This window comes from Gaeumannomyces tritici, assembly GCF_000145635.1.
Source record: "Gaeumannomyces tritici R3-111a-1 unplaced genomic scaffold supercont2.4, whole genome shotgun sequence".
NCBI classification, from domain to species: domain Eukaryota; kingdom Fungi; phylum Ascomycota; class Sordariomycetes; order Magnaporthales; family Magnaporthaceae; genus Gaeumannomyces; species Gaeumannomyces tritici.
The window spans coordinates 694,116-716,819 of NW_008804548.1; the positions used below are offsets into that span (position 1 = coordinate 694,116).

General features: G+C 59.2%; 6 protein-coding genes across 6 annotated transcripts; 4 read left to right on the plus strand and 2 right to left on the minus strand.

The window, feature by feature from the left end:
• Positions 1-499: 499 nt before the first annotated feature.
• On the plus strand, positions 500-3,729 carry GGTG_07651 (hypothetical protein). Its single transcript, XM_009225475.1, has 3 exons — positions 500-676; positions 753-1,122; positions 1,196-3,729. The coding sequence occupies exons 1-3, from the start codon at positions 570-572 to the stop codon at positions 2,921-2,923; spliced, it is 2,205 nt and encodes a 734-aa protein (XP_009223739.1). The 5' UTR covers positions 500-569; the 3' UTR covers positions 2,924-3,729.
• GGTG_07652 (hypothetical protein) lies at positions 2,804-4,392 on the minus strand. The gene is made up of 2 exons (XM_009225476.1): positions 3,782-4,392; positions 2,804-3,687 (listed from the first exon to the last, which is right to left on the minus strand). The coding sequence occupies exons 1-2, from the start codon at positions 4,125-4,127 to the stop codon at positions 2,951-2,953; spliced, it is 1,083 nt and encodes a 360-aa protein (XP_009223740.1). The 5' UTR covers positions 4,128-4,392; the 3' UTR covers positions 2,804-2,950.
• Positions 4,393-5,721: 1,329 nt separating this feature from the next.
• On the plus strand, positions 5,722-8,234 carry GGTG_07653 (hypothetical protein). The gene is made up of 2 exons (XM_009225477.1): positions 5,722-6,002; positions 6,048-8,234. Exons 1-2 carry the CDS (start codon positions 5,860-5,862, stop codon positions 8,164-8,166), a joined length of 2,262 nt encoding a protein of 753 aa, XP_009223741.1. The 5' UTR covers positions 5,722-5,859; the 3' UTR covers positions 8,167-8,234.
• A 1,013-nt stretch (positions 8,235-9,247) lies between these two features.
• GGTG_07654 (proteasome activator subunit 4) lies at positions 9,248-17,634 on the plus strand. The gene is made up of 5 exons (XM_009225478.1): positions 9,248-9,630; positions 9,735-10,393; positions 10,621-11,413; positions 11,510-16,904; positions 16,984-17,634. The coding sequence occupies exons 3-5, from the start codon at positions 10,935-10,937 to the stop codon at positions 17,044-17,046; spliced, it is 5,937 nt and encodes a 1,978-aa protein (XP_009223742.1). The 5' UTR covers positions 9,248-9,630; positions 9,735-10,393; positions 10,621-10,934; the 3' UTR covers positions 17,047-17,634.
• GGTG_07655 (hypothetical protein) lies at positions 17,619-19,244 on the minus strand (the record flags this gene model as incomplete). Its single annotated transcript, XM_009225479.1, has 6 exons — positions 19,081-19,244; positions 18,952-19,007; positions 18,223-18,882; positions 17,982-18,134; positions 17,756-17,868; positions 17,619-17,644 (listed from the first exon to the last, which is right to left on the minus strand). Exons 1-6 carry the CDS (start codon positions 19,213-19,215, stop codon positions 17,619-17,621), a joined length of 1,143 nt encoding a protein of 380 aa, XP_009223743.1. The 5' UTR covers positions 19,216-19,244.
• Positions 19,245-21,136: 1,892 nt separating this feature from the next.
• Positions 21,137-22,661, plus strand: GGTG_07656 (hypothetical protein). The gene is made up of 3 exons (XM_009225480.1): positions 21,137-21,778; positions 21,848-22,120; positions 22,194-22,661. Exons 1-3 carry the CDS (start codon positions 21,657-21,659, stop codon positions 22,348-22,350), a joined length of 552 nt encoding a protein of 183 aa, XP_009223744.1. The 5' UTR covers positions 21,137-21,656; the 3' UTR covers positions 22,351-22,661.
• Positions 22,662-22,704: the final 43 nt, after the last annotated feature.

Sequence of the window (22,704 nt, forward strand, 5' to 3'; positions counted from 1 at the left end):
GGGACCCCCCCCCCCCCCCCATGAGAGAGGCACGGTGCCCGGAAAAAAAACCGGACTGCAAAATTTATTCCCCGCCACCGCAAAAAAAGGAGCCCATTCAGTCTGCAATCATTTTGCCCTCTGCATCTATGATCTAGCAAAGCGAGTAACGTCATTGTGGCTATAAGTAGTGCCTTTTGCATCAAGATAATTACAAATCCCTTGAACGCGTATTCTTTTCGGTGTAGAGTGGTGCGCGGGCATATTGTTCGGTTTTGGTGCTGGTGCAATTGTGTTGGGAGAGGTACAGTGGAGGACAAAAATACCGCTCGCTACCCATTTTAAATGCTACCACTTTAACTGTAGAGTTTGGGTGGGGAAAAACGTTTGCAGCCCGGTTTTTTTCCGGGCACCGTGAGAGGGTCCTAGAGCTCTCCCCAGCCCCCAATCGCTCCAGTCTGGTTCTGGTTCCTCCAGTCGTGCTCCGTCGCCTGCTCAGCCTGTCTCTGCCTGCTCCTCTTTTTCCCCTTCACCATGGCCGACAGCTTTCCCATGGTGCCGCGACGGCGCAATGCGGCCGCCACCCACCGATGCTCTCTTTTGCCAACAACCCCGCCGACCGCGGCCAGCCCGGCAGCGTGAACAACGGCCCTATCCGCCGCATTGCCCGCTCCAAGAACGGCTGTGTGACGTGCAGGTGGGTTCTGTGCCAAATCCCATGCTCCCATGTCCCCCCGTCGCTGCTGACACGCGAAACCTACCTCCCGACCCAGACGGCGCAAGGTCCGGTGCGACGAACAGAGACCGCGATGCTCCCACTGCGAGCGCCTCAACCTGCACTGCCAATGGCGCCCCCTGATCCATACGACATCTGCCCCGGGCACCTCGAGACGAGCCTCGTCCACCCCGAACGGCTCCACAAGGCTGGCACATGCGGAGCTGCCCGCCGGACGGCGATCCGATGTCCAGTCGCCCGACAACCTTGGGAGCATCGCCAGCCCAGCCAGCGGCCAGCTGCTCTCCTTGCAAACTGGGCAGCCAGGCGCCGGCGTCGGCCAGTTTTTCGACTACGCGAGCTTCATGTGGTCCGATGCGGCAGGGCTCTGGGGTCAGTTTGGCATGTCGGCTGGTGATGGGTCCATGGTACGCGCAGCCCAGAATTTGCGCCTCTCCTGCTTGCTTGGACCCTGACTGAACAAAGCCTCTTTTCTCGCAGGACGCCAGCCTTCGCCTCGGCACCCCAACTACCTCAGTCAGCACCGATACCGGACGGCGCCTCGATCTCGCGCTAAGGGACGCGGCGGCCCAGGAAAGGCAGATGGCAAGTCCCCAATCGTCGCAATACAACAACGATCTTGCGGCGCCCGCGTCCATCGGCCTATCTGTCTTCCGGGGCGAGGACAGCGACCTTCTCACCTACTTTGTCCATGCAGTCGTGCCGCCCATCCTCGCCGAGGTCGAGACCCAGAAGAAGTGGACTTCCATGCGCCGTGTGCTGATATCAATGGCCGCCGCCTCCACCATGGTCCGCTATGCCATCCTGGCCTTTTCCAACCTGCTGCGCTGCCGTCGCGAGACGCCGTGGTCTCAGGTCAACCAACACTACTACGAGAACGCGACCAAAGAGCTCGACGCGGCTGGGGACCTACCATCTCCCGAGCGTCACAGCTCTCGACGCCAGAGCTTACTAGCTACACTATTTTTCCTTTGCTACATTGATATCCTGGAGGAGCGCAACGAGACTACCCATGCCAACTTGAAGCGCGCCTACACAGTCTTTCGCCAGGGCGACAGGAGAGGCTTCCACCCGGTCGAGATGCACCTGCTGTCGTGGATACGGCTGCTCGACGCTCGTGCCGTCTCCGCCGGCGGCGAGGGGCTTTTCCTCACAGACCAGGACGAGACTCTTCTCGTGCAGCCATCACCCGGTAGCCTCCACGACAGCACCAATGATGCCGCAGAAGGCGCGGCAGACCGGGCTGTGGATCTGACCGGTGGCTTGTTACATGCCGACGCCGGTGACAGGGACATCGAGGACGTTCTCTTTGAGTTGCTGTACCAGCCTGGCATAGTCTTTTACCAAAAGGTGCAGTCCTTCATGGGACGCATCTCCAAGATCGACCCCTGGCACCGTAGCCGCGGCACTGTCGAGGACGAAACAGAGGTCATGAATATAGCGGCCGGGATTCTCCGTGACCTGCGTGCCTTGTTGGCCGACGGATGCCCTGCTCTAATGCCGCACGCCGTCGCGGGAAAGCTCAAGGCCCCCTACGTCAGCCGCTACCTGGCCTTCACCATCACGCGCGCTTTCAGGACATACCTATCCAACTATTACGCAAGCAAGCTGCACCTCCACAGGGTCGCATACCGACATTTGCCCCTCTCTTCCGAGTCCAAAGATGCCCTCGCCCAGATCCGCCACCTGGCCCGTCTGATGGTAGACGACGCGGGACCAGTACCCGACGAACAACATGAACAGCAGCAGCAGCAGCATACAGATATGACCTCGCCGATGGCTGCAGGGGAACCTGAAGGGGCCATAATTTCGGACGCAAAGTTTGCTAGCGCGGCCGCAGAAGATGCAAACACTTGTGGCCGGGGACAGCCACAACAGGACAAGCAAGAACAACAACAGCATTCACAGCAGCCACAATTGCCGGTCCAAGCGACGCTGCCAGTAAACATGCTCTGGCCTCTCCTGATGTGGGGAACCGAGGAGAAGGACCCGGCTGAGCGAGACTGGATCCGCGACCAGATTCTGAGGATGGAGAAGGTCGCCTCCAACGCTCGCGCGACGGCTCAAGTCCTCGAAGAGGTGCAGCGTCGCCAAGACGCCACCAATACGCGCCGTCATGCACACCGTCTTCGACTCGTGCTGGGCAATAGTGTGATGGGCGTCTGTGCTCTTGGCATTCCATCTATCAACATTGATTGCCCTGCCTAGACTAGCGTGGCTCACCGGCCCCCGCCTCTAGGTCTTTTTGAACAGGTGAAGATTCACTGGTGTCAGTGGTTTCTTTCCACCTAGGACTGCCAGCACATTTTGCATGCTGAGCGCCTCGAATCCCATGGTGGTTTCGAGCGCACCACCCCCCGTATGCGACGTCAAGCTGACTTTGCGGTGCGCCCGCAACCTCGCACTGACGTGCGGCTCATTGGCATGCACGTCCAGCCCGGCCGAATACACGGCTCCGCTGTCGAGCGCATCCGCCAGCGCCTCCTCGTCCAGCAGCGTGCCCCTCCCGATGTTGACGACGCGCGCGCCCTTCTTGAGTATCGAAATGTGCTTCCTCTTTAGGATTGGCTTGCCGTCGGGCTGCGTCGGGGCGGCCATGAGTACGCAGTCGGCGTGCGGGAGCATCTCCTCGAGGGAATCGTACCCCTTGAGGTCGGCGCCCAGTCCGGCCGTCTGCTCGGCCGACCGCGGCGCGACGTCGTGGTAGGCGATGCGCATGCCGAAGGCGGCGTGCGCCTTCTGGGCGGCGCGCTGGCCGATGCGGCCGAGCCCGACGACGCCGAGCACGTGGCCGGCCGGGTTGCGGGCGCCCACGGGGGCGTTGCGGTGGGCGTCGAGGAAGGCGTCCGGGTCGCCACCGCGGGCCGCCATGTTGGACCACTGCATGTTGCGGAAGACGGACAGGATGTGGTAGACGGCCATGTCGGCCACGGCCTCGGTCGAGGCCCCGGCGCCGTTGCAGTATATGATTCCTACAAGGTTAGAGAGAAAAGAATGCAAGAATCAGTTGACCATCCGTTTCCCCCACCTTTTTCTTTGTCCTGCGCGCTCGCCCAACCCACGTACCCCTCTCAGCCATGACGTCGACGTCGGCCCAGTCGAACCCCGCGCCGGCCGCGGCGTAGACCTTGAAGGACGGCGGCAGGAGCGGGATCAGCTCGCGGTCCCAGCGGCCCATCTCGCCGCCCGTGTTCCAGAAGGGCTTGAAGACGGCGGCGAAGTCGCCCCACTTTCCCTCGCGGAGCGCCCGCAGGAAGGCCGGCCGCTGCCGCTCCTCCAGCGTCGGCCGCACCACGTTGAAGCGCTCCTGCAGCTGCGCGTACAGCTCGTGGCCGAATTCGACGGGGTCGCCCAGGTGCAGGACCGTGGGCTTGCCGCCGGCGGGGGCGGGGAGGCCGTTTTGGGCCGTCATTTTCAGGGGCGGGGGGCTGTGTTTGGGTGGCGCAGTCAATATCTCAAGTTTGTCTCTTTGTCTGTGGGTGGTCTCTCTCGAGTGAAGAAAATACAAACGATCGCAATGGGAAGGAATGTAGGCACGGGTCGAACATGGCGGTAATGGAAGTTGCCTCCTCCGGTTTACATGGATTCTCTTGGCTGCGATCTCGGCAGGGACCCTCAGCTTCCCCGCGAAACCTGTGCTCCTCTTTTGCCAGAGTTACGGCTGCATTCCGCAATTGCTAGAGAACCACCCCGATTCTGCCAGGACCCATCCCTCGCCAGGCTTGCGAGATGCGCTCCTAAACATGATGACTAGAAGCAATCACGCCCACCCCCCTTACCCGTGGGACATATCCGGACCGCTGGACTTTCCCCATTCGCCCGCCACCTCCTCCGCAGAGGGGTTTGGTTGGATGTGCTTTTTTTGGGGTAGGTTAGTGTGACGGCGGAGCTTTCGGAAAAAAATCCCGGCGCTAAAATGCCGAGCTGCCCCCGCCGCGCTGGGCCGTTTTCCGGAACGCTTCGACGCTTTGCCTGGCCTGGCTTCAGGAATCAGGGCTCGACGAGGCATCGGCCTATCAAAGAAACCTCAGACGATTGCGGGCCCCGCACATTCCACGGCGTCGGCTCGACGGCGGTAGGCGATTGGCTGCGTTGGGGAAAACAGCCCGATAGGGAGTACCGTGGGCAGGGAGGGGTCTGAGGGAAGCTGGTGGTGGGTTTGTCGTTCGGATCGTGCCGAGGGGGTGTGTCTTCACTCCGGCCGAGCACGCGCACAGGGCCAGACCCAACAGCAAGCGTCACGGTAGCGAATTAAAAGGTCGACAGTACAGCAAAGAGGGCGAGGCTTGCGGATTCATCCAACGTCCCATACGTGCGCGCCAGGAGGGTTCTTCCCCATCCGCGTTCCAAGTCACCGAGGTATGCGTGATAGGCCCGTTCTTGCGGCAGCTAAATTCTTGAAATCCTCTTTTCTGCGGGGAGAAGAGCTGGTGCGGCTCACAGCCTTGAATACCACCTGGCCACTTCCGCAGATCTCAGGTCTGGCGAGGCAGAGGCAGATCCTGCCGACGCCTTGACGCTAGCGCGTAAGGTGGGCGCGGCTGATTGCGCAGCCGGCTAGGTCGCCCGCCGTACCCTTTGTGATTTGGTATTTCCTGTGGCATTCTTGGCTGAGCAAGTCATTATCATGCCCGTTGTGTGGATGCCATCCAAGGGCAACATGTGATGCGCTTCAATAACGCCACAACCCTACGTCTTTGTCGTCGGGCTGAAAGCACAGAAGCCACGAGATTATTTGCAAAGCGTGCTACACCAAGAAAAGTGTTTATGAAACGACACTGTTGTTCTTATCTGGAGGCAATGGTGCAGATAGTAGGCGTAAAAATAAAAATAGCCCTAAAGGCTAGGCAATGAACAGCTTCAACAACAATGGACTAGGATTAGCACAGCGCGGCTCGACATTTAAAATACGTCTTGGACAGTCTTTGATTGGGCGCTCCCCGCCTGTTCTGGGCAAAATCTCTGCTCTATCAAGAGCTTGGACCCAGAGCAGAGACCGTTTGTACTTTCCATACTCAAAAACATCAAACGAACAACCACACCATCACTTTCCATAACCAGAATATCGAACCAACAGCCACAACACCACCCACACCATCAGCTAGCTTGCAATACACCAAGCCATCCACGGAAAAGGAGCGACCATGCCCTCCATTCCCCCTATTGAGAAAATCCCGGGTGAGCTGTTGCTCGACATCTTCGAGCAGCTGGAGATCGGCGACGCCGCCAGTCTTTCGCAGGCTTCCGGCTACCTGCGCACCTCACTGAACAAAAAGAACGTTCAGAGGTCCGTCCGAGAGCGCGGCGGCTGAATCCTATACTGGGCGGCCAGGCACGGCCATGCCAATGTGGCACGTCTCGCTCTCGAGGTCGGGGCGGCGGCGGCGCCCGTCGAGCCCGAGAGCGTTGCAGGCTTCCTGCCTACCAAACGGTTGAACGAGGATAGCGGTGACGAGGATAGCGATGACGAGGATACCTTTGACCCGGATACCTTTGACGCCATGGAACCTATTCTCAACCCAGCCAGCGCTCATCCGACGGAAATCTGCAGCAGGCTGGAGCTTGACAAGCCGGGCTGTTCTGTCCCGACCCCTCTGCATATCGGCATCCACTATGGCAACAACGATGTTGCCAAGGCCCTGCTCGACCACGGCGCCGACATCAACGGCGGTCTCGGCATCTGCAAACGGAGTGACGGCCCGGACGACACCGATGAGCTGCCGAGGTTCTCGGATACCATCAACTACTGGCTGGATGACTATCGCGAGGGCGAAGCACTGCCCACGGAAAAGTTTTCGGCTGCATTTGAGGATGGCGGCCCCGAACCTCAGTTCTGCGTCGAGTATTCCCCTCTCTACACGGCCATCCGTTCCGGGAACACCGAGATGGCCATGGACCTGCTTGCCAGGGGCGCTTCACCCGTCACCGTGACCGACTACAAGTGCAAACACCGCGACCCGGCGGAGGAGGGCGTGGGGATGGGGCATGCTGTCATGGATGCGATCGAGGCGGGGGACGTGGAGCTCCTCAAGCACCTCATCGACACGATGCCCGAGGAGTCCGCGCGGCGCATCTCCCAGGCCCGCGGGACCCTCTCGGCCATCTTTCGGCTCTCGTGGTGCCCCGACGGCGCAAAGGTGCCCGAGATGCTGCAGCTTCTGCTGAGCCACGGGGCCAGCGTCGACGTGGTCGCGCGGCGCCCGTTTGACTCCTTCACTGCCCTCGGGGACGATTTCGACCCCCGCGGGCTGGAGCACCTGACTGCCACCCCTATCCAGTACGCGGCGTCCAAGGGCAACCTGCACGCCTTCAAGGCGCTCTGGGCCACCGGCGCTCGGGTCGCGCCTCTGCCCCGGAAGATGGCGCAGGGCGCTGAGCAGCTGGGCGTGGTGGGCCAGGTGCTGGCCTGCCTGGCGGACTCGTCACCACATGAATACTCCACCTTGGAAGCGTTTATGATGAGCTTTCAAGGGAAGGATGGCCCGAAAAACGGCTTCTGGCCATTTCTCTGCTTCCTCCAAGAGCAGGGACACATCATCGATAAGCCCGCAATGCAGTGGCTATTCGAGAAAGAGGGGGACCTGCAGTCATGGGAAGACATCACGCGGCTGGCATCAGCGCGAGAGCAGAGCCTGGCGAGCCCCGAGACCCCACTCGCCATCCGCAAGCTGTCGAAGCTCGAGAAGGCTTTGCATGAGTGGTACTACAGCTGCTATGTGCCTAGCGATATGGGCCGTCCCTCGATCGGTGAATGCGAGGAGGAGATAGTGGACCTCCTCAAAGAGGGCGAGTGGGTGGACTGGCGCGCCATGCCATTTTCTCTCCCACACTTCGGACAGGTGCTGACGGTACCGGATGATACGGAGGACGAAATTGGCCATACGGATGATTATGAGTTTAGATCCATCCGCCACGCCGATATCCGGGAGTTCCGGCTTGGGGCCAACCCCTACCTCGAGCTCTGGGATGTGCCCATCTTCTTGACTCGGCAAAAGAAGCTGATGGGGGGTTTCCACCAGCGTGGATACGCGGGGAACATCCGGGGTTTCTTGCGCCTCGGGAGCGACCAATTGCGATCAGGTCCGTACTATTATCGGACAAAGGGCATTGAGCGGATCTGGGATCAGATGCTCCGATGCGACCTGGAGGTGCGGGAGGCCATCCCAGGCAGAATGCCTGGTCACCTAATCAAGGCGCTGTACTCGCGGGACTGGTACTTTTTGGACTGGCTGGTCCAGAACGCGTGGCCGCACAACATCAGCAGCGCCGAAATCGAGGACTTCATCCAGCTGTTCTCGACAGCCCACATCGGCGTCCCAGACCATCTTGCCGAGAAGATCCCGGCCCAGCTCAGAGGACTAGACGACCTACGCCGAAGGAGGGAGGAGTGCGAGGCCGAGCTGCGCAAGGCCGAGCAGCTCGTGGCCGAGCAGACCCCGTTGCCTAACTAATATGAAAGCGACAGCCTCCTGGTGCTTGGCAGTGTTTGAACCTTGGTTGAGCCAGTTATCAGAGGGCTCTAAGAGATTTTGCAGACGAACTACCAGTTCTTCACGTTTTGTTGTTGGCTTCTAATTACTTTCCGAATACTGCCTACTTACCTGGATAAGCCCAGTCGCGGGAACGCAATCTTGTGACTGAACTTTGCGTGTATCTTTTTCTTCAATAACAAGACTATGCATCGGTACACTAAGAAAGTTCCATGTTCCCAACCGTCTCTTCCATGCCCGTGTTAGTGGCAAGGCACGGATGGGACCTTCCCATCAGTGCACGCATTGTAGCCCTTTTATCGCATCTCAGCAGCCAAGCCCGCCGCACGCCGTGAGGGCTTCGAGCTTATGATTCGCTTGCGTGGAGCGGTCGGCATCCAGACACCTGCGAAGACTACGCAGCCAAGCAATGGACACAGACTGTGGGTTGGGCACGGGGAAGATAAACAGCCATGTGGGTGCCCGATGGCCTCATTTTTTCACTTGGTCATTGCTAGGACTGAGGCGCGTCCCGCCTGTGACCGCGGGAGGTACGTACTCCTGAGATCAAAGGGTTGCATAAGGAGCAGAGGCCGGGTGAGCTGTGATATGGCAGTTTGGTGGTATCACAAGCGACGGCTATACCCATCCGCAAGAGGCGGATCCTGTTTGAGGGGGTGCTCGTAACTGGCTGTAATTTACCTAAAAAAAAAAACGAGAACATATTTAGATAACCTCTGGGTAAAACGCAGCTCAGCTGATGTTATGCCGGGCGGGACGGGTACGCGGACTAAGTTTAGGCCCGTCATATGCGTGCGAAGCTTGGCTACTGGTTGACACGTGCTAGGCACCCCACAACTCAGTCAGTGCTTCCAAGATAGAGATAGGCCTTTGGTTGCACGCGGTGGAGTAATCGGCGAGAAATAAGATGCCGGAGGCAATAATGGACGGACAAAAGGCACGAAAAACAAGAAGGCGTCGCGTCCTTGCAGCCTGCAGACCAGTCACGGTCGTTTCCTCCTCCGAGGGCTCCGTTAGCCAACTCGCTAAGTGCCAGGATCCCCCCTAGGAGGGGCTGCCAGCTTGTGAGACAATGGGCTGATGGCCAGGCGAACCTCGGGGAACGGGATGGAAGCGAGCTAGCGAATGATGGGAGTGTCGAGGTTGGCGATGTTTGCGTCGCGTGCCCGCTCCCAAACGTAATCGAGCTGGTGCCTTGTGTATTGCTGGCGACACTTTAAAATCCCTGGCATCGGACCAACGCCAGTCGAGTCGGCCGCTCAGACGCCGCCCCCCTCGTCCCGATTTGCTCGCGTCGCCCTCGCGCTGCTACCCCGCCAAACCGCGACGTCCAGGCAAGGGACACGCTAACCAGATAAATTTAGACGGCTGGACGCAACGACGATTGCTGGAGAAGTGGGAAGAAGTCCCACCTTTGTCGCTGAGGTGCGTGTCTCCAATCAGGCCAGCAGATCGGGTCGCGCGGATGCAAAGGCCTCCTTGCAAAGACTTCCATTGTTACCTCAAGGAGCTCTGACCACCCCGCTCAGAAAACAGCAGCGAGCAGCGGCAGGAGGAGCTGCTGCCCTGCGGGCCCAAGATTGGTTCCTGCCCATCAAATCTATTGCCGAAGCTGAGTGTTTGCGCTACCAGGTTATACTGTGTGTCGAGGGGCTTAGCCGGGACTTGCGCAGCCAACCGACGCGGTCTGGTGCCCAAATGCCCGCAAAGCCACCGCCGGCCCAGTCTAGCAGCAGCATTTGACGTTATCCGATCGCCGCCCTGTCGACATTTCGCGACATCAGTCCGTCTGTGGGTGAGGTGGAGCGAGCGTGCATCGTTACCCTTGCCTCGCCGTCCCCCTGAGCCAGCCCAACGGCCTTTCAGCACGGTTGACGGGGAGGGTCTTTGTCCACGCACGCGCTGCCGCCTTGCCTGGCCCCGCCCAAAGCCTCCGCCGCTACGTGGGAGTAACAGTAGCAGTTTCGTCCCGACCTGCCGCCACCACAGCCTGGCAACCTCGTGCTACCCGCAAGGCTGCAGCCCAGCTTGCCCTTCCTCTGGCTCCGACTCTGCGCAGCACTACTTTTGCCGCCAACACCGGCCACCTCCGCGGGCACACAGAAGACACGCCACTCCCTGCCTATCTGCATGTGTGCTGCCCAACCCTGACACTGTCACTCAAGGCTGGGACCGCATGACGCAAAAGGTATCTCGAACCCACCCCGCTGCGGCGAAGCCATGGATGCGACCACATCTCGGCTGCTTCACCCCAATCACATTATCCCGCCCAATTCCTCGTCCGCCGAACCCTGCTGCTAGTGCGACCTGGCCATCGCATTGTTAGCTGCGCGCCACTGCTCGCGCCTGGACCTTGAGGCCGCACTTCTCCCTAATCCATGGGGTTGCTAACAATTCGTTTCCACCCCTTCGCAGCTTCAACAGACCTGACAATCAAGCGTCACGACTCCGAGCCCACATTGACCCACCTCCAGGCGAACCCTCCGGTCGACGAGGCGACATGTTAGCGGCTGAATCAGACTTTCCCATCATTTGATATCAGCATCTGAGCACGGCTACATCCATTTCGTCGTGTTACCCCCCCAATCCCACGCCACCTGGCTGCGCGCCCCTCTCGCTTCGACGGCGTTCCGCTTTATCGATCCGCATCCGCTCCGCCTTGCTGCCCAACTACGACGCCTTCAACCGCACACACTCTTCACTAGCTGGTTGCTTGGGAGTGCTCAAACATGGACGAGGCACTGGAGTCGCACTCCGCGACGGCGGTGGGAATGGCGGGCGCCGCCGGCGCTGCGGCCATACACTTTCTCGGCGGCGGCCCCTTCATGTCTGCCGATGCCATCTCTAGAGCTACTTCGCCCGGCCTGACGGTGACTAAGACGCCCGACGAAAATGACCGCAAGAGGTACCGTCCGAGAACGTTCGCATACCACAGGCTACTGCCATACCAGGTGGAAGATGAGAGCAAGCGCGACGAGGCGCTGTTGGGCATTCTGAAGAACCTATACGTCTCCATCATGGCTGAGGACTTTGCTCCAGGCGCCCTCCATTGGACTAGGGAACTTCAGGGATGGCTCAACCTCAAGTTCGAGATGACCCGCGAGCTCCGAGCTAAGCTTGTCCAGATCTACTACCATCTGTCTCTCGCCCCTGGTCTTGAATCCAATACGGCGGACCGCTTTACCAAGATGTTGGTCACGTTGACGAGGTTTGTCTTGCCCCCCCTACATGCGCGCTTTATTGTGACAAACCAGGCACACGATACTGATGCTCTCGCTTTTTTTTCTCCCGTTTTCTCGTGCAGGAGAAAGCATTACCTCAAGCCCCGGGACGACCTTGTACTCGACTGGCGTCCGTTATGGCACGAGATCAAGGCGCTGGTGCTGCCGTCGGAGTGTGCCGCGCATCAAGGGCGCCGGCGCAGGACGCAGAAGCATCTCCTGCGACTCTGCTTGCACGCGCAGTTGTATTTCGACCCAAAGGCCAGACGGGATATGCTCGAGGAGTTCCTCCCCTTCTTCAGCACATCCGATGCTACAAACTCGTACATTGTGCTCGGCCTCATCACCACGATGCTACCCACGTCTCCGGCCCCACCAACTGAGGAGCTTGCGCAACCCTCCGACTTCCTGCCGACCTTCTTCCATCTATGGTCTTTGATGAACAGATCCAAGAACTTTGATACCTGTTTTATCGATGTGTTTTCGCGCATGGCACGGGACTACCTCGGGTACCGGGACGTGCCCTTTACCGAGCACGGCATCTTCACCAAGGACCAGTCAGACCTCATCTTCACTGCCATTTTGCGTTTGACAGAGATCCCTGTCGGACAGGCCAACTCTCCCTACACGTCCCTCGACTACTCGGCCGGCCTGGCGGCATTCTTGGACAAGGACAGGAAGAAATACCCAGTACCGTACATGATTGCGCGTTGGATAGTACATTCCTTGTCGCCCAAATGTCTGGACACGGACAGCTCAGTACTTCTGAGCTTGGAGGGGCTCTTGGAGTCTATCGACACCTTCTTCCACCCCTCCAATCATGGCCAGTGGGCCCAGTTCTTGGCCCAGCTGACGTACTACCTCACCGACATTTTTGTGTCGCGCTGTAATCGGGAGCAGAGCGGCGAGTTGGATATTGTCCCCGAGCGCAGGATCAATCCGGAGCTGAAGAAGCGCTTTGTCCTGGCCCTGAGAGAGGTCACCTTCATGGGTTTGTTCGCCAAGAGCTCAAAGGTGGCCAACTACTACTACTCGACCTTGCAGGGCCTGGCTTACCTGCAGCCTGACCTGATATTGCCAGGGGCCCTCCAGCGCTTCTACCCCAGCTTGCAGGGGCTTGTCGAGGTGCACCGGACGACGGCGAGTCTCTGCGGCCTGCAGATGATCGCCAACATCATGTCTCAGCAGAGAGGCTTCCGGTGCCACCTGACTGCCCTCCTCGCTCTTGCACTCCCAGGCATCGACGCCAACGATTTAGGCAAGACGCAGTACACATTGAACTTCTTCCAGAGCGTTGCCTACAGCATCCCGTTTGTGTCGCTGGTCAAGGAGCACGACGATATCCATGACACCTCGCTCGCCATGGAGTGGGTGCAGGGGGAGATGGAGCGGATGGAAATCGAGGGACAGGATGTCAAGATTGATTACGACCAGGAGCTCACCGACGAGATAGAGGCCAACATTGTGCGCTCATCCACAGCAGGATTCGGGGAGTTCATCATCGCACTGCTCGGCAAAGTCTTTACCCTGCTCGAGAATCTGCCCGATTCGTCGCACCTACGATCTGGGTCGCCCGAAGACAACGTGATCAACACTCTGCCCGCGGCACTGACACCACTCTTTGCGTCGCTCTCGCCAGAGCTGTTCGACATCACGCTGGACAAGTTGAGCAACTTTGTCTCGTCCCACGTCGTTCACCAAGCCCGCGATGCCATGGCCTGGATCTGCAACGCCCTCTGCAAAGTCAACCCGGAGAAGACGCTCAAGGTGTTCATCCCCATGCTCATCGCCAACATCCGGAACGAGATCGACTACAACGGCGCAGCATCAGACCGCAGTAGTGGCACAGATGTGCTGCCCCGGGACCGCGCGCTGGTGTGGCATGTCAGCATGCTTAGTATGTGCGTCGTCCATGTCGGCGCCGAGGTGCTCAAGTACAAAGCAGACCTCCTGGGCGTCGCGGAATACATGCAGGAAAAGTGCCGCGGCCTGCCAACGATCCACATATCCAACTATGTCCACCACTTGTTGCTCAACCTCACCCACACGTATACCATCGACAACGCGCTGTACGAGCCCGAAGTAATCGCCCGTGGTCTCGGCGTGGAGGACTGGGGCACCACGACCTCGCCCTCGGAGCTTACGATCAAGTGGCATCGCCCATCCTCGGAGGAGATTCAGTTCGCCGTCGAGCTGTTCGAGTCGCAAGCCCACGCGGCCGCGAAGAAGTTGGAGGCCCTTATGAGCGACGAGCCACCCGTGTCCCGGAAGGGGAAAAACAAAGAGTGGAGCGATGAGATAGTCCGGGCATTGTCCCAAATCCGCCTGGTCATCTCGGGGGTCTCGGCACTATTCGACCCCAAGCGAGGGGCGGGCCGGACGAACGGTCAAGTCAACGGGGACGGTGGTGAACCACGAGACGCCGAAGGCGACGTTGCTATGGATGGCAATGAGGACGAGTCTGAAGAGGGCGCAGACGATGATGACGAGTTCGCAGAGGATACCGACGACGATGAGCTGAAGAAGCGATACGTCTATCCCGCCGGCTACCTCCTCGAACGGGACAGCGAGCTGTACGACCACATCCACGAAATAAGAGAAGATGTTGGTCGCACACTCTCCAAGACGCATAAGTTTCTGTGCACAGCCGAAGAAGACGACGTGCCATGCTTCACTGCGCTCTATGCTGCATTCCGCACCTGGATCACCGACGTCGGCATTGAGCGCTCGGCCCATCCCCTGGAGCGCTTGGTGCGTCTCTACAAGGCGGATATCTCTCCGTTCAAAGTCAGCGGCCTGCGCAAGGTTTACCCGCGCCCTCTCCTCGTCAAGCGCGCGGACGCGTATCAACTACAGCGCGTCAAGTACAACGCATCATACAGACACAAGAGCGATCTCGACAAGCAGCTCCTGCTCGATCTCGCCGAGTCGTGCACGTCTCAGTACGCCGACGTCCGCAGGGTGGCCCAGGGCGCACAGGACTCCTCGCTTAAAGTACTGCTTGGAGGCAAGTCCCTGGTGATACCGGCCCTGCTCAAGGCGTTCAGGAAAGCGCTAGACGACGTAAACCACGACCGCATCAAGGGCTCTCTGTACACATTGCTCTTCACGAGCCTGTTGAAGACTATGATGCGGGACTGGCGGTTTGCGGCCGATTTCATGAGGATGTACATCGAAACGGCCCAGGTGGATAAGACTTCGATCCAGCACCTCAGCGGGAACTCATTATCGGCCGTCATCGAGTGCTGTCGTGTCGGGGAACACACAGTCATCAAGGACAGTGCGGTCTTGGACATCATCAAGCCGAGCGAGGACTGCGCGGAGCAGATACGCGCGCGGAACAAGGTCATCATTGACCGCCGCAACAAGGTTGAGGCCAAGAGGAGCTCTTTCGGCCTGGAGCTGACCGAGATGGCCAAGAACAGCCATTGGAACGTGGCGATACGGTGCATATATCTTGCGAGCAACCTGTGCACCCGATTCGCAACGTTGGCGCCCTCGGAGTTCATTGACCTCATCGCCAGAGGCACGAACGATGCTCACCCTGGCCTCCGCGGCACCTACCAGGCCATATTCACATCGCTGTTCACTACCATTGAGATGCGGGCGTGGTACGGCCACAATTTCCGCAACTATTTGACCGAGGACGTCAACGAGCTCAACTCGGTAGTGGTTGATGTGCCCCAAGATGACCCCTCTTGGACGGGGCGTTTCCTGGACAATTTCACCAAGCCCGAAAAGGCGCAGTATTTTGTGGACCAGGACTATCCGGGCTGGCTCGTGTGGGGGAAGCAGCTACGGGCGACGTCGGCGGATCCTGTGGCCTTTGACGGCTACGACGACCTGGAGAGGCAGAAGCGCGCGCAGGTCGGCAAGCTGCTGACCAAGGACTGGTTCAAGCAATACTTTGAGTACGCCAAGCAGGAGCCGCGTGATAGTCTCAACGATCGTTTCCGGATGCACAACGTCATCCTGTTGATCCACGTGTTCGACCTGATGAACTACGGCCTCACAGAGGCCAAGCTGGAAGACATTGGAGATCTGATCAAGGATGTCTATGGCGACGGCAGCGACAAGCATCAACATCGCGCCACAGCCGAGATTCTGGGAGCGCTTCTCTCGGGCAGCTGTGAGGAGACGGTCGAGGTCCGGGAGAAGGTCTGGGCGTACGCCGGACCGCTCCTGCTCAAGATTCTCGAGGAAGACCTCACACCCGACAGCTTGCACTACTGGATGACATGCTTGCACGTCATTGCCGACGCCAAGGACCCGCGCAAGTTCCACGAGATCATGGAGAGCATGAGTGCCTTTAGGCTGGATATGAACTCGAACGCGGCCTTCAAGGAGTCGTCCAAGGTGCAGCTGCTGGAGCTTATGATCAGTACATCAGGCTGGCACTTTCGCCACTCGCAGCCAATTCTCGACGACTTTCTGAAGCACATTGATCACCCGTACAAGACGGTTCGCGAGGCCATGGGACGAGTCATCTCGGCCATATACCGCAGTAGATACCACGAGTCGTTCCCCAACGTCGCCGCGCTGCTCCGACAGAACAAGGCGGACTCTTCGGTTGGCGTGCGCCCTTACCAGCCCGACGGCGACTTCATTGGAACCGTTACGGAGATATTTGAGCGGCTGGAGAGGTGGCGACATGAGCGCGCCCCTGGTCAACAGACTCCATCTAGCTACACCTCGGGCTCCAAGACGGTACTGACCTGGCTTGACGGCATGCTCAGTTCACAGGAGTGCACGCAGCTGGCCCGCTTCTTCCCAGAGCCGTTTATCGAGCAGCTACTGCATATGATGGACGTGAAGGAGGACCCAGAACTCATGAGGTTGGCGTACCACGTTTATCGACACCTGCCCAACATTCCGCTGAGGGCAGGTGAAGATGACGCATTCATCCGGGCCCTTGTCCGCGTTGGCAAGTTATCGGCATCGTGGCACCAGCGACTCCGCGCGCTGGTGAACATGCAGGTCATCTACTTCCGGCGGCTCTTCCTGATGGCGGCGCCGCAGCGGCAGCTGCTATTTGGCGCCGTGGGCGACATGCTCTCGGATGTGCAGCTCGAGGTGCGCGACTGCGCGAGCGCAACGCTTGCGGGCATGATTCGCTGCTCGCCACACGTGATTCGCGAGCCCATAATCCACTCGCTGAAGATGCGATTCGAGGATCAGCTGCGGTGCAGTCCCATGCCCAAGTCCAAGATGCTGCGGATGAAGACGGAGGGCGACGGTGCCGAGACGCCGGTCGATATACAGGCCCAGATCCGGGCCAGGCACGCGGCCATCATGGGACTGGGCGCGCTCATCGAGGCTTTCCCCTATCTGACCCCGCCGCCCAAGTGGATGCCCGAGGTTCTGGCACTGCTGGCGCGCAGCGCCGCTAGCGACCCGGGCGTGGTCGGCAAGGCAACAAAGTCGATCCTGGCCGAGTTCAAGAAGACAAGACAGGACAGCTGGTCCGTTGACCAAAAGGTAAGCCTCTTGTGTTTTGGGTGGAGGAGGAAGCCCCTTTTGCTTCTGTGCCTGGTTGCTAACAAAGCTCCATCATTAGTATTTCACGGCCGAGCAACTCGAGGATCTTGAAGGAGTTCTCTGGAAGAGTTACTTTGCATGATTGGTCGCTATCTGGCGACGTTGACAACAATTCTGCATTTTGCATTCGTATCGGAATCCGCTTCTGTCTTTGCGGTCCCCGGGATATCATTGTCCATCATTCCTTGTGTCATTGTGTTTTGTGGCTATGCTTAGTGGCTCTTATCTTGTGCGTTGCACTCATTGGCGAAGCTGCCCGCGCGATTGGGCCTACATGCTGCCAGGCAGATGCGACAAAGTTCGTTTGGGGTGGCTCCAAGTGGCCGGATCTTGTGTACTGCCCGTTTCTGTCATTCCTCTCTCGGCATGTCGGTGCTTGGAGACAGCTGCTGCTGCTTTTTGTGTTTCTGGGTTGTCTTCATAGCATGCAGAGACCTACCTCCAGGCATTGGGTGGTTTTGGTAGGAGCTGTGGACAAGGGGGCTTCCACGGTGGCGATAAATGGGAGTTTTGTACATTGAAAGATGGCGAGGCGTTCATGTCTTGGGCATGCCTTGGGCGGGTGGTCTGTGTCTATGATGATAGCGCTAAAGCGGACGAGATGATTGAGAAGTGTACTAGGTAGTTCCAATCACAGGCTAGAAGGGGCATTCCTCAGCCCAAGCGGACATTGCAGCCATCTGTGATGCGTAGCAGCACGGCCATGGTCTTTGTACGAGTTGCAGCGCATGACATGGTTAGTCCAGCAGTTTTTGCGATTTTGAAGGACCAATTCCAGGGTAGACGCTTACGCTTTTCCGAGCCCAGGGGCTCGACCTTCTCCCCCTCTGGGAGCGCGATGGCGGGGAACCTGTCCAGGATGCGCACGACGGCGTAGGCGGCCTCGGTGAGGGCAAAACGTCCACTGTGAGGCAGACACAGCATCAGGTTAGCTGCTTGGGTGTTGTGACCGTGTGTGTATGTGGTGGGTGGTCACTAGGCCCAGATGGAAAAGGAAATGGGAAAAACGAAACGCACTTCCGATGCAGACGCGAGGCCCGCCGCCGAACGGCAGGTACCCGTAGCGCTACACGCCAGCGGGTCGCGGAGAAGCGGCATGCCGGCCCCGCCACCCCCACCGCCCCCTCGTCGTCGTCGTCGTCGTCGTCGTCGTCGAGCCAGCGCTCGGGCCTGAAGACCTCGGCGTCCATGCCGTACAGGTCGGCGCGGCGGTGCAGGGCGTAGGCGTCGAAGGCGACGACGGAGCCCCGCGCGGCACCAGCAAGGGCTGGCGGCGGTTGAGCCCCGCCGCCCGCGGGCAGGACCCGTGTCGCGCGCCGCGGTGCGGGCGTTGACGGGCGCGGGCGGGTACAGGCGCAGCACCTCGCGGAGCACGGCCTGCAGGTAGGGCATGGCCTTGAGGTCGGCGCGGCGGAGGTCGGGGGGTGGGATAGGGTTGGTGGCGATCTCGGTGCGGAGCTTGGAGAGGACAGAGGGGTGGCGGACGAGGATGAAGCTATCACGGCATGGGCTTTTTGTTAATAAATAGGAGGATCGGCCAGGTGCGGGCGGATCAGGGCGCGCGAGCGGCGCCAGGCCTCGCCGTCGAGCGTGAAGACGCCGTCGCCGAAGAGCGGGGTGGCGGCCTGGTGGCGGCCGACGGAGTAGTCTGGGGGACGTGGGAGGGGTATTTAGCTGGGGTGTGAGGTTATGGGTGTGTATATGATGGGGAGTGAGGCACCACGCACCACCGGCCTTGGAGTTGAGCATGGCCTCGAGGTTGGCCGGGTCGACGGTCACAAGGATGGTCTGGTTCAGTAACTGCTGGTGGATGGTCCAGCCCGACTGGCGCATGTGGAACAGGATCAGCTGCATCAGCCGGTGCTGCGAGTCGGCCTGTATCCATTCTCGGAGTAGGCTGATGCCCCAGGAGAAGCGACTGCGTGTTCCCTGCGGCAGTGTGAGCACATATATGCTTAGTGGAAGGGTTCGTCTCGCACCGGCTCACCCATCTAGAGACGGCGCGGGTGCGCACCCGTGCTCCGCAGCGAGCTTTTGGAGTTCCTAGCAGGCACGGCCATGTTCTGGTTAGATTCTGCCTCTTTGTACCAGCAAAAGTGGCGATTAGGCATCGTACCTTGCTTCTTGCCCTCGCCTTCAGGCAGTGGCGCAGAAATATCACCGAGAGATATGCGAGCACGAGGATATATATCGAGTGCATGGTGTTGGATGTGGATTTCAGTACGATTATAAAGACAAGGGGATGTGGCATGCCCTCGGGAGCAGGGAGGGCAGGGTTTTGCTCAGGTACGGGCTCCTGGGGTTTATATCAAGGCATCCCTTGCCTCGATCCTCCTCCAGGCAGGGTGGTGACTCAAAAAAAAAGCGCCTGATCCCAATACAAGGAGGCAAGGAACCTGCCATGCACCACATCTCCTTTTGCCCACCACGCTCCTGCAGACGCACCCCCAGCCTGCTGGTCAGGCTCGTCCTCGAGGGGCCACCTGTAAAGATCTGTCCATTCCCCAATGCCTACTCCCATTTCGCGCCTTGGGAAGGTGTGCTTGTGGCGAGGCGATGCCCGCTCCTCCGCGCGTCCACAAGGTTGCACCGAAGCATCCATCATATCCAACGCCCACCCGGACCGGACGCCTTATGGGGAGAAACAGGGGAAAAGGGAGGGGGAACGAGAGGGTGAGGGCATGGCCCTGTTTTGCGGACGAGGCAGTCAGGCCCAATGGAATCGGATGCGACAGAGGGTCCAAGAAGTGGATTGTAATGTGATAACGATCTTACGGGCGCTTTCTCTGTCGCTAAGAAGCCCAGAAGCGGTCTTGGGGATTTCCAGCCAAGGCTGGCATGTGAGAGGGCCAGGGGTTGTTGTTCGTCGATTGAGGCTGGGTGGTGGTGGAATGGAGTTATGTGAGCGGGATGGATGGAGTGCGGGCGGGCAGTCTTGATAGATGCACCAGCGTGGGTCCCTCCCTCCCCTGGCGCAAAGCAGCAGTCGAGGTGTGATCGGCCGTTGGAAGGGAGAGGTGATGGGACAGGGAGCTGATGAGCACCGAGACGATGGGCGGCAAAAACCAGCGAGCGACGCGAAAGGGAACCGCTGACCGGCCTATCTGAAGGCGCAGGCTGGCCCACGTTGGTGTCCTGCCCCCTGGAGAATCCCACGTAGAAAATCGATAGGGCAGATGCGAATTTCCTGTTTTGTGCATGTCGAGATGTCGTATGTCGTCCGTAAAACGAGTATGCAGCCGACTTCGTATCTATCCCCATCCCCCATCCCTCGACATCCACGTGGAACCACATGGCCGACCGGTCCAGAAGCATCTACTACACAGTAGCAGGATGGGGCAGGGTGTGTGGCTTGGCCGCTTCTCCGCATTCGCTGTCCAAATCGCCGGGCACCAACACCCGGACGGCGCCCCCAAAAACGGCGGCCCCCAACCGGTAAGTACCTGCCTACCTACCTACCTGACGGGCAGTTATCGGGTTCCCAACGGGTCCTAAAAGCCACCCCGCGTTATCGCTCGGCACTTGGGAATGATGACGCCTTCATGCCGACTCGCGGGTGAGTTACGCCCCCAAACCCAGGAGGATTGGGCGCTGCAGCGGGCAGGAGTACCATACCATCCACGGCGCGGGTTTGCGCCGACGTTGGAGGACCAGACAGCAATCAATCTCGGGTCCGCAGCCCGCATGGAGATAACAACCTGTGTTTGGGTAGATGCCTAGGCTGGCAGGCACTACCTATCACCTGTCTACACTTGTGCCCGTATGTATGTAAGGGAGGCTGTCGTTGACTGCAAGGGATGCTGACACGGCCAAACCTGCTATTTGCTTACACCTCTCACAGGCTGAGCCCGACGATCGGCGCCAGCCGCCTCCTTCCTCCATTTTTAAACCCCGAGGGATCCAGCGCTTGGCTGCGACACGTTCGTCCAGGATTCTGAGAATGCCAGCACCCATTCATGACCGACCACGTGACTGCGGCCGGGCCAAGGCCGAAGCAAGGCGACTGGTCTTGAACCGTTCTAGCCACTTCTCGATGACAATAGCAAAACAGCAAACGGACACGGCGCCGGCTCCCGCGGCCGGCCCTCAGCGCTTGACGGGCTCCCGCCATCATGCCCCGTCTGCCACAAGCGGACGGTCGAGCTGGGCATTGTCGACGTGGGTGAATCAGGGGGCTATCAATCGCCTATTTTTACCCGCGCGCGTTTATGCGCTGTAAAATCCCCAGACTCTCGGTGGTCCCGAAAAGTCAAACTTGAGCTCTCCATCAATGTCGGCTGTTTCCGCTTCCCCCCCTGAACTCTAAATGACTCGGCACCCAACCCGCATGTGGTGTCAAGACGGCCCTTCCCCTGGACAGCCGGTGCTGCCGCCAAAGTTTGGTCAGGGTCCAACGGCCAGGGCGCCAAAGTTTGGGCTGGCTCCAGCGGCCAGGCGACGTGGCGTAGTGTATCGTCCAACCTGGACGCCCGACTCGCCGGGGATCTTGGTGGGCGGTATATAGCCTGCGTGCGCCGAGCTCTGGATTACTCTCGTTCTCTTGGAGCACCACCCAACGCTTCGGCCTTGTCGCTCTCTTGTCTCCTTTTTTCATTCTTGTAGCAGTTCGCTAGCCTTTAGACCTCCGTCATTCACTCCCTTGTCTTCACCAGCCCTTTCTGATTCGGTCTCCTTCGTTTCAAGATCGTCAAGATGCACTTCCTCACCGCCGCCGTTCTCTTTGCCGCCTCCCTGGTCGCCGCCACCCCGGTCGACATGGGCCCGTACAAGGCCGGCGCAAAGGTCGATCCGGCCTTTGCCAAATTTGTCGAGGAGTACGTCCGCCGATTCCTACACCCCAAACCGCCCTCAATCGCCAAGATAGCTAACACCCAACCGTCCAGATACTACCGCGTCTCCGAGGACAAGCTGTCCACCACGGCGCTCACCGACCTCTTCTCCGCCGACGGCCAGCTCATCGCCGCCGGCAACCCGTTCCGGGGCGCAAAGGGCATCCTCGGCATCCGCCAGGCGCTCCTGCCGCCCAACGGCAACAAGGCCTGGTGGCACCTCATCGAGAGCGCCACCTTTGTCGGCGAGGACGCGAAGACCCAGACCGTCAGCGCAAAGATTGTTGTCCAGACCACCTTCACCCCGGGCAACTGCTCTCAGGCGCAGTAAGTAGCCCCATCCTCTCTTATCTTGTCGCCGCTGTTAGGGTCGGAAGGCTGATTTTGATGTGTCTTGCAGTGGAAACGCGGCCTTCACGGTGGCCAAGGACGCCAAGGGCGTGCCCAACTGGGTGCCGCATACGGGCGGCCTGCTCGTCTACAACCTGACCGTCAACACCATCCAGACGCCCACGAACGAGCCGTGTACCGCCTCAAAGGGCCGCCGGAGCCTGTAGATGCGGCTTAGCCCCGAGCCTTGTACGAGTGAAGTTTGTAAAAAAAAGAGAAGAAAAGAACAGCAATCGATGACGTCGGGATGGAAGAATAGAAAGAGGATAGATAGATGGGACTTGGTAGACACTCATTCAGCGCAGCATATTCACGATTATTCTACAACTTAGCTTGTACCTCAAAGCCGGTGCTGGCAGGAGGAGACTAGAACCGATGCTCATGAGTGACACAAAAGCTATCAAGGCTCGGGCAAAGAGTGCATGCCATCAACCTTGAAGTTTGGTAGGGCTACTTCAACAAGGGGAGTGCTATATTGCCCCGTACCAATTGCTATATCCCAAAATCATTAATCCCCCCCC